Raw genomic sequence first — 11,273 nt, 5'->3', positions numbered from 1 at the left:
CTAAGGATTTAGTGAAAAAAAACGTTTGAAATGCATTTAGGTTTTAGGGATTAGACAAAGGAAATTTGAGATTTTTGAGATGATGACAAGTATTTTTAATTTTAACATAATTACTTTGCACACTGTCTATTCAAAACAAATACTCAATATATTCATGGACAAAATTTTATTTTAGTAAAAGTACTTCACTAAGAAATACGACCTTTTGTATGTGAAAGACTGCCAAATTTCGTGAAGATATACCCAATATATAGAGTCATAAGTATTCAATTTATGTCAACTTTAAATGAGTACAGAAGGTCAAGTGACTCGGTCAAATTTACTGACCCCGTGTCAGAAGAGTTAAACTGTAGAGCCATTTTTACTATAAAATTATATCAATGAATAATCCTGACCATCTCCAATAGCCAAGCCATCACAGCAAAAGCTCCAATGGAAACTGCATGAATAATGTCAAACAATTTGAGAGAAAACTGACATCAAAATAATTGCTATGATTTTGTCAGAGAAATAACTCTTACAGATACACTTACCTCGGGTCACTTTTAGGAAAATTTCTAGCATGAGTAATTTTACACCACACTAACGTTCGCGCTCTTTACGAAACTTCTTACTTCACTTTTTGAAAAATGAAATGGTATTTCCTTTTCCTTCCGATCAACAATCAAATATCTTTTCTTGAATTATGAATAATACGAATGGATTGAAATATTTAATTAAATTATTTCGAAATAAACCTTCATTTCGGTGCAATATTGAAATTAGCTTGAATTCTTCGTAACCTCTGAATAGTAAGTGACCCAACGGGTCACGGAGGTCTAGTTACTCATATTTCTCAAACATGCTCAAACGAATTAGCAAAAACGTCTGTGTAAAACGCAGATATGTAATTAGCTTCCGCTCTCGTAAAAAAAAAGGATTTGATATGTACAACTACCATGTGAGTCTTTGAAGCTGACTCGATAATAAGACAACACGTATTAAAACACTTACTAATCGAAACTGGATGATCACGAAAAAAAGTGTTTAAAGATTATTGCTTTGAGCAAAAAAGATATCATTCACAGCATAACCATTTATTAAAATAACATTATTTTTTAAAGTTTTATATGATTGCTTATGAAATGGTGAATAATACTTTACGATGTGACGACGTTGATAAAAGCTCTGATGATAATGGAAAGTGTTCGACGATGACTTTGATTTGGAAATATGATTAGTAGAATAGACATATTTTTGCTTTTTTTCATTTCTATTTGACTGTTTATATGAAATATTATATGGACATGGTGGTAAATACTGTTTAATGATGTCATATGCTTAATCACGATTTTAACAGCCAAATATAATTTATGCAGTTTACAATTGTGACATTGACCATTTTAGAGTGATGGTATATAATGACCTAAAAATGTCCTTCAAACTGCTCCAATAAAATTTACATCACCATTTTTCTGGTTCAATGGTCTCTACCGAACCATTTACAATCAAATTCTACAGGAATATGATTCCTCAGATAATTGTGTATTTTTTTTTTTCTTACGTGTATTTTCTTATAGCAAAGCAACATGCTGTGTCTACCGAGGGGAATCGAACCGCTGATTTTAGAGTTGTAAATCCGAAGACTTACCGCTGTCCCAGCGGGGGACCAGATAATTGTGTTTATTTGAAGTTAAACACAAAGCTACACAATGGGTTATTTGTGCTCTGCCCACCACGGGTATCGAAACCCGATTTTTAGCATTGTAAGTCCGCAGACATACCGCTGTGCTACTGGGAGCATACTGTTATGAATGTTATTCAATAAAATTGTCTTAATTTAACACTGTTCTCGTGATATATCAAAAATTTATTAATTTTCAGATAGCGCGTGAATAGACAATTGCGAATAGTTATTAGTAGTTTTTATTATTAATGTATGAAACAGTAATTGAAAGAACAATTAGAAATATTAATGTAAAATGTTTCTCAAAAGTTGTAGAGAATTATAAATAATAAATTAGTGAGTTTGTTAAATATAGTATCTAATTCTGTTTCCTTTATGAATTTCCTAATAAGAAAAAAAAATCTATAATTTACTATAGATAAATATTGACAAAATTTATTTCTATCGATAGCATCACTATAATAATATTGCAAACTAAGTAGCAAGAGCAACGTTTTGTAAAAAGTTGTTAATCTAGGAGATTAGGTTTTTTTTTAAGTTCGCGCAAAGCTACAAGGGCTATCTGCGCTAGCCGTCCCTAATTTAGTTGTGTAAGACTAAAGGGAAGGCAGCTAGTCATCACCACCCTAACCACTTGGGCATGCCGGGCCGTTAATCTAGGAAGCTGGAGATCTCGTTAAAACAACAAAAGTTGTTGCTCTGGCATATTTCCTATTTTCATTGTTTGTAGTTTAAGCACAAAAATACACAATGGGCTATCTGTGCTCTGCCCACCACGAGTATCGAAATCCGGTTTCTAGTGTTGCAAGTCCGCAGATCCTCACATAAGCCCCTACAGTAAATGTAATATTTTTAAGCCTGCTAGGTAGCATTTTAAAAACCTGCAAAGTAATATTGTCGGATTTTTCTGGAAATTATACTTTTATATCATATTTCTGGTGTAATTACCATTATATATATATATATATATATTTGTACCTGTTGTTTAGTGAAGGGGAAATTTTGAAGATTCTGAAACGTTTAATAAATATTTCATGTAATTATTTTGAAGCTTTTTACTGTCAGTTTCTGTTTTAGTGAACGCTCCTGAAGAAGTTATACAGCAAAACGTTGAGTGTTTAATCAAATAAAAACAACGTTTCGGTGTTAATAAGGTCGTGTATTTCTAATATTAATACTTCATTTATTATGTGGGAGTAACTCTTGCTTTGATATTTGAAGCTACTGTTTGCGCCAAATAGTCAGAGTATGTGTGTGTTTATCTTTAAGATTTATATGGTTAGCGTACTCTTCATAATGGGACTTGGTGAAACTTGAAGGAATATAATAAATTACATATACGCTGTATATAATTACTGATTCAGTTTCACATACTCAATTTTGAAAGGATTGAATTTAAGAAACCACCCGCTTCTAACAAAATTGTATGTAACCAAGGGTAGTACAGTCACTACAGTGCCTACCACGAATCTAATTTCGTAAGCAATCGTCACAATTTTGATTTAACGTCATTTCAACGTTGGGTACGTTTTTGATTTTCATAAAAGCTAAGTAGTCATGGGTGTCGTCATAGAAAATCACATGGGTGTTGCGTATGAGGTCGCACATTTAAGTCTTGGCATTACTTTGGCCAATCATATACTGGTTGTGTATCACGTGAATTCTACGTGTGACGTGTGACAAAAGCTTTAGTAATTCGCGAGGTTAGTCAATTGTAGACGAAGAAAGAAGGTTGTACATGGGATGTTAGGGAAGGTTGAACAGTTCGTATAAATAATAGGATATTTATTCAAGATTTCGTCACTCTTTATAATTTCGAGGTGTGTATTTAATATAACTTTACCGATAATTGTATTTAAGTGTAAAATCCAATAACTTCTTTAGTTTATAGTTATGTTTATTCTATTCGAGTAACAAGGCCTTTAGTTTACTAGTTACGTAGTGCTAACGTTAGTAGTAATCTAGTAGTGGTACTACAACGGGGATAGGCCGCAGAGTTGTACAAGTTATACTTACAGACTTAGGCTTAGTCATTCTGTAGGCGCCATATTGTCAGTGAATCATAATACTGAAGCATAGGAAAGAATATATTTTAAGTGATTAAGAAGCGTGAATAGGGAAATTTCACAAGAAGTGTTGATAATTTTGTTTGAACATAAAATTTAATCAAAGTTTAATAGAAAAGATATTCCACAAATAAAATAAATGTGTATTTTTCAGTTTTGGAGTTGAATGTTACAGAGTTAAAATTTACATCATAATATTAGATTAATACTTTAGTGTTTTATTTTGTTTATCTTTAATTAAACTTAAGCATAAGCCTTTCCCATTCTCTGGTACTCGCTGACACAGACCATTCTTGACTTTGTAAGAAGTTAATTGTAACCAATTTTTTCAGACAAGATCGATCTGCATTGTGATTGTATTACTATTAGTATTAAGGTAGTAGTAAACAAATATATTTGGTGTTTTATGATTCTTCTGGCATTATAATTGAGGTACAAACAAAAGTAATACTAAATCATGATTGTTCATTATTCTGAATAAAACTTTTATTATTTTGTGGTAAATGCACAAAATTGTTAGAAAATTTTAGTAGCATGTTTATATGCTAAATTTATGAGGTAAAACTAATTACATAGATATAAAATCTTGTTTGAAATAAATTATTGAAGGTATTTGATTTTAATAAAATATCTATTTATTAAGAAAGAGAGATTGCCAGTAGCATTTCAGTTCCAAAGGAATTGAAAAACCTGTTATATTTAGCACTAATATTGATATCAAGGGTTGTCAGGCTGACTAGGATATGTCATAGTACCAGTTGTGATTGAGGCTATTTATATTAGCAAGTTTTGGTTTGGATTGGAGTAAGTGAAATGTGTTGTTTAATCAGTTTTATTTATGTCACTATATTAATCTTGCATTAAGATTCGGGGTTTATGTTAGGAAAATTAAAGAACTTGTAAAAGCAGCTTCACAGCCTTTTGATGTTAAGACTTTTGGGTTTGCTGGCTGTGAGGAGGATGTGGATTGTTTGGTGAATTGGGCAACTAAATGGTAGATGGCTTTTAATTATAAATGCAATGCATGTGGGTTATAATTTCAGTTTAAAGTGATTTTGATGGGAATAAATGAAAGTATTATGGGTGAAAATGATCTTGGTATTTTGATTGATCAGTCTTTTCAGCCATCTAAATATTGAACAAAGGGTCTAAAGGGGTTTTGATTTCATTGTATAGGTCTCTGGCCAGGTTACATTTGGTGTACCGTGTTCAGCCTTGGTCTACTTACCTTAGGGAGAACATTAAATTGTTGGAAATGGTTCAGGGGAGGGGGCTTTGGGAATGATACCTAGGAATGGAAAGGCCATATAAGAATAACTTATTTTAAAGCTTAATGGATAGGATGGCTTAAGTGAATTTGATGTTCTCTGAATACATTACTTGGATATTGCTTGCAGTTTCTGTCTATAGTTTTAACCTTTTAAAAGTATATATTTTAAGTCTAAAGCATTGTTACTATAAAACCAAGGATGTTTTGCTTCAAAACTTGATTTTTTTTCCCCTCAGCAGACTATTCAATTCATAGTCATAAGTACACTAACAAGTGAAAGGTGATGGAGCGAGATACCAATCAAATGTCACAGAATGCTCCAATGTGTAGATCTGGTTGTGGGTTTTATGGAAGTCCTGCTACAGATGGGCTCTGCTCACAGTGCTACAAAGATGCAGTTAAAAGAAAACAGTCTACGTCTAACAATGGAATCACTGGCCATCTTAATTCATCTGGTGAGAATGAAATTAAAGAATTTCCAAATTTACATAGAATAATTAATGCTTAAGTGTTTCCAGTTTCATCAGTATCTAATGATTTTTTTATAAGATTACTATAGTGAACCTGAGGATTTGTTTGTTTTTATGGCCTTGCTTTCAATAACCACTTGTGAAAACTATTGTCCCTTTTTTATTTTTTTTTAAACTGACATTTTCTGTGTCATACTAAACATTAAAAACTAACATTGACACAGAAAATGTTGGTGGCAGGTGCTGTGAGACATTTGTCTTTTTTATAGTCAAAAACAGGATTAGCAAGTTTGGTAGTCATGGGATTGGAACCAAAGATCTCCAAACCAGGAAGTCCTCCTCCCCACAAGTCATCAAAGCTGAACAAACTTTAAATTAAAAAAAAAAGCTTACTGGGTTAAAATTTAACTGAACACAGATATCCCATTGTGTGTAGCTTTGTGCTTAACAAAGAAACCTAATAGCAATATTTTGATTGCTTAGATAGTTGGAATAATCAGAAACACTAATTTCACGTACTTGATTATTTTGATGATTGGTTTAATCATAATTTCAGTTAATCAATTCTTGGAATGATCAGAAATGGTAATATTCATAAAACTAATCTTGATTGACCTTAATCAAAGTAATTGCTACTCGTAGGTAATTGATTAAATCACTTATCTGTACACCAGAGGGTGGGGAGGGGTGAATATGTGCCTGACAGTGAAAGAGTGAAACATCAGTTATTTTCAAAACCAAATGTTCTACAGAAACATGATTTGAAAGCCTCAGTTGAAACCTAAATTAGTAAAGTTTTTTTTCTTTACATTGTAGCTCAAGGAACAACTAATGATGGAATAGGTATTGGAGCTACTTCATCCCCTGAGAAAGTCTTAATTACTGCCTTACCCACCATACCTTCAGCTATTATTTCCAGTAGTAGCCAGGAGTCAGAAGTTTCAAAGGTAGGGTAATTGTAAAATGTGGGCTACTGGATTAGACCATGTGAAATCATCAGAAATCTAAGAAGAACGATACACTAATGGAATTCATCTGTAACTAAATTGAACCCAGATTCTTTGTTTACTTTAGGTTTGGTCATAAGCTGACTGTGTTTACATTACTGTATGATCTGTTTGTCAGTGACATAAGAAGTATGATAACCAACAGATATTTGTATCAGAAATTAATTTTTTTCTTTATTTCTCTATTAGTAATTTTAATCATTTCATGTTTACTGAGAGGTTGTTGGTTCAAAATTTAATTAAGCAACTTTTATTATTAGTGTATATGGATAAACTTGGTATAAGAATGTAGTGATATGATACTAAAATTTTATTTATTAAGTTTTTCAATTTGGAGGATTTAAGTATTTCCTTTTAATATTTCCTTGTACGAGGCTCGTGATATTTTGTTTTGGTGCATTTTCTCCCTCTAATTTTTTCAACACTTTTCTCTGGTGTAATGAGTTTAACATAAACCACTTATTATCGTACAGCTATTACTAAGGTAGAGTCTAATTTTTATAGCCTTTGTTTATGAAGATAGAAATAGATAGTCAAACCCACTTGCTACATCCTCTTTCAAAAATCACCAATAATTCACTCTTGACATTTTTTATGTTATCATTTATACCCAGTAGAAAGACAGTTTTAAGTTACCAAATGATGTATAATGCTATGTTTTCTTAGCACAGATTATGTTTTGCCTATGGATTGAAAGTTGCTCTTGCCCAGTTCAGATTGAGTGGCTAAGGTATTTATGCCTTGTTAGAAAGCCAGTTAAGTTATAACAGTTATAGGACATTGTCTGCTGTGTACATGATATTATTGTGTTCATATGAGCATTCTGTAAATAAATCATTTAATATACTAGAACCATTATCACAATAAAAAATGTAGGCTTAAGTTTCATTGATAAGCTGATAGCAAAAAAAAGAGCCAAACTAAATTTCTGGTTTTTAATGGACATTTTTTATCTATTTCTTCGACTATGGACTGGGTGGAATCCAGTTGTAATTTTCAGCTTACAGTGATTCTAGGAAGAGGGGGGTAATTTAGATTTATTTCATATTTTTTGTGGTTACAAAATTAGCCAAATGAACAGAGTTTGTATAGTTAGAGTAAAAATAAATTACAGATAAAATATAAAGTTTGACTGAAAAAAAAGTGTTCATTTAGGAGGCTATAAAAATGAAATTCAAAAACTGTAAGATGAATAAAACTTATTAATCTTAACATGAAAATCACCTTGCACTTGGGCCAGTCAACACTTTTGACTCCATAAATCCACAGCTGAATCTTTAATAAAAATACTTGGTATAATTTTTTTTTTTTTTATGTACAAAAGATTTGAGACATTTGCTAAGAGCTTGCCAAGTTGTGTGAAGATACATTAAGTATTTTCAGAGTTTTATAATATGTAAACCTTAATAATTTCATGGTGGTTACAAAGTTGTATAAAATATGCAAGTCTTTGCTCATAGGGTTAGTAAATAATTTAAGAGTAATTATGCTTTTTATTGCATGTATTGGTCTAAATGTAAATTATTATTAAGGCTGATCTTTCTCAAAAAGCTTTAGGTCATTTACTTACTTATCCTCTGTTATCCAATAAAGTTTGTGGTGATTTTGGTGTATTTTAATTTACATGAACTAAACCCTTCTTTTAAGAAAGTTGTTTAGAGTAAATATTTATCAGTTGGGTGGGTTGTTATACCAACGTTAATCTGATATTTTTAAAGTAAATAACATACAAATCTGCATTAGTCAGAAAAACTGAAAAGGTATTTTCTTTATTTGTTAGACTTGTATTACATTTAAAACCTGTAGAAGAAAATGTTAAATGGATAAATTACAAGCTTTTGTTCTTTTATCATATATAAACTGATACAGTTTCATAAGATTTTAAATTAATAATAATAAATGTGTAAAAACAAATGGCAGATCTAAATCTTTGAAAAGGAGGAAAAGTTGGCCAAGATAAGAAAGCAATAATAAGGATTAAACACACTTCACTAAAGTATAAATCTAAATGAGGAAATTTTATGATGTTTTGATTTTAAAGGTAATTTGGCCAACATACCAATAATGTGATCACACTGTACTCTGATTTCATGTTTTGTTTGACACTTGTTCTATTTTTACTTTGTCTTTGATTCTTTGTGTAAATAAACATCTTTATGAGAGACGCAATTAATTTTAGATACAGTAGATGTCAGTGCTATTAATTTCCAACATTATGAAATCACTGTAAATTTTAAAATTACAATATTTGTCTAAGAAGACATGTCTGAGTCAGGTGCAAAAATCCAAATTCATATATGTTAAAAGAATTGGGTATGTAATTTTAAATGTTATCAAAAGTATAATTTAAACTTTGAAAATATAAGTAATTGCTAACAAAAATATAAATTTGATGATTTTGGTATCAGTGGGTAAAAAAAAAAAGTTTATATTAGTCTTTAAGAAAGTTAATTCTTTGGAACACATGAACTCAAAATAAAAACCTACATTATTGAAATAATATGTTACCAAAATGGTTTTTTGCATTTAGGCACTAAAAACGTTTTTTCAATTTCTGGCTGATTTCTCATGTGGTATTTCTAGAACAGAAAACATATTTTTATAAACAGGATGTTGGATATTATCCAACTGTATTGTGAAATAAGATTTATAGGTTTGTAGAAGTTTGAAAGTGTGTGTAGATTTTTGGCACTGAAAGTTACTATTTCTGGAAGACTTCAACAAAAGTTGTGTACAACGAAAATTTTTGTTCTGTAAAACAAATGTTTAATCAGATTATACAGTAGGATATGGAAATGAGTAGGGGCTATTCCTAAGAAACATAATGTACTTTATTTTGGAATTTAATAAAATGCTTTTAACATGAATTATGTATTTTAAATCTAATATTAATTATGTTTATCCGAAGTAAAAGGTAAACATTAATGCTATTTTCTTGTACAATATGTGATAAATTGTATATTTTTATGATTGTAAGGAGGCACCAATATTTAATTCTGTCTAAGTATTATAGCTAACGGTCTGTAATAAAAGAAATTTCTCTCATTATTGAAAGGTATTTGTATTAAGTTGTTAAAATGCTTGAAATGATAAGTAATATTGTTTTTGTTTTCTGTAACAATAACCAGGAAATGAGCTAGAAAAAAATGTGATGGAGCAGGTTATGTGAAAAGATGGATACACAGATGACACACAACTGTAATACATGCTTTTTAGGTTAGGTTTTTATAGTTTAATATGGACAATTATTTACATAAGTATGTCATAGTAAAATTTACCAGTACAATATTTTACAAGATAACTATTTGTATAACTTGCATAGGAATTTAAAGTTTTTGAATGTGTTCTGCATTGTGAAGACAAAAAAAAAATTTTTTGCAATATCATTTGGAGAATTTCAGACATTGTGACAAAGAAAGAAACAACCTTTACTTTATAGATAATGACAAAAAAAATTGTTACTGTGACTTCATCTGGACTAATAGTAAAAAAATTATTTGATTTAAAATATATATAATTAACTTGGATAAGTAAACTTCAAATCAAACCATTTTTGTACTACTAGCACAGATGGAGTCACAATGGCAAAATATTGGCTAAAATAGTTTTATCATTTGAAGGGTTGATATAATGACAGTTTACTTTTCGAAGTTGCTGGAAGCTAGTTTTCAGCAGTAAAGATTTGGCATGTTGTTAGTAAGCTGAATAAAGAATATTTATAATATATCTGTAAATGATTTAGCAGCCACTTGTGTTCATGTGCAAGTTTTGTATATCTAACTTTGAATATACCTGTGTTTTATAAACATGTTTTCAGTCAAGCTCACTAGCTTGAGAAAATCTCTAGCAGGTTTTTTTTCTTGTAAAATTTAATACAAAATTTAATTCTTTTGCAGTCCCCCAGTCATCAGGACAAAGACAGTGATCATTGTTTTGCTACACCTTCCTCTTCCAGTAATAATGCTGAACCAGAAATATCAAGTCAACCCAATGAAGTATCTACTAAAGATAAGAAAACGAGAAAGAACAGATGTCATATGTGTCGTAAGAAGGTTGGACTTACAGGTTAGTACCAGGGCAGTATCAAAACTTTTGTAGTAGTTTCCATAATAATTTTTTTTTCTTTATTTCAGCTAAAATATTTTGATCTTTGTGTGATCAAAACCAAATCTAGCAAGAGGTAAATACAGAAAATGAACTTGGATACATGAGAGGTGAATATGAACTGAAAGATACATGTACTTGCTAAAAATGATTTGCACTTCCCTAGAAATATTTAAGTCTTGTCTACCTCTGTTGACAAAATGGTTGTGTCACCAAAAATATTGTTCATAATATGAAGAATATTTTCTAGTGTATTTTGAAGGGGGAAAAATCAGGTTTGAATGATGGTGTTGTATAAAGTTTGTGCAAGATCTTGGGTGAAGACTCATTCCTGTAGTAGTGGTAGAACAGATCAGAGTTAGTACTTTAAAGTTTTTGTAATCATACTGAATGTGATAAACCCAACTGTTACTATGGTGTATATTAGAAACCGTGTGATAAGAAATAATGAAATTACCAACTGTTACTATGGTATATATTAGAGACAGTATGATAAGAAATAATGACATTATCCAACTGTTACTATGGTATATATTAGAGTCCGTGTGATAAGAAATAATCAATGTCATTATTTCTTATCATACTGTCTCTAATATATACCATAGTAACAGTTGGTAATTTCATTATTTCTTATCACACGGACTCTAATATATACCATAGTAACAGTTGGTAATTTCATTATTTCTTATC

General features: G+C 30.5%; 1 protein-coding gene across 4 annotated transcripts in view; it reads left to right on the top strand.

Moving 5' to 3' along the window:
- The first annotated feature begins 3,349 nt into the window (after positions 1–3,349).
- LOC106456982 (AN1-type zinc finger protein 5-like) overlaps positions 3,350–11,273 on the top strand; it is an 11,897-nt gene continuing 3,973 nt past the window's right edge. Inside the window, exons 1-4 of one of the 4 annotated variants that reach the window (XM_013916367.2) lie at positions 3,350–3,486; positions 5,242–5,457; positions 6,289–6,419; positions 10,376–10,544. In XM_013916367.2, the coding sequence (XP_013771821.1) occupies positions 5,286–5,457; positions 6,289–6,419; positions 10,376–10,544 (472 nt within the window). In that variant the 5' untranslated portion in view covers positions 3,350–3,486; positions 5,242–5,285. Of the gene's footprint in view, positions 3,487–5,238; positions 5,458–6,288; positions 6,420–10,375; positions 10,694–11,273 lie in introns of all 4 variants that reach the window. The other 3 variants (XM_013916368.2, XR_002610049.1, XR_002610050.1) reach the window with 3 other exon arrangements.

This window comes from Limulus polyphemus, unplaced genomic scaffold (genome assembly GCF_000517525.1).
Source record: "Limulus polyphemus unplaced genomic scaffold, Limulus_polyphemus-2.1.2 Scaffold277, whole genome shotgun sequence".
NCBI lineage: Eukaryota > Metazoa > Arthropoda > Merostomata > Xiphosura > Limulidae > Limulus > Limulus polyphemus.
Note: the sequence above shows the minus strand (reverse complement) of the source record. Positions and strands in the feature narration are given on the sequence as shown.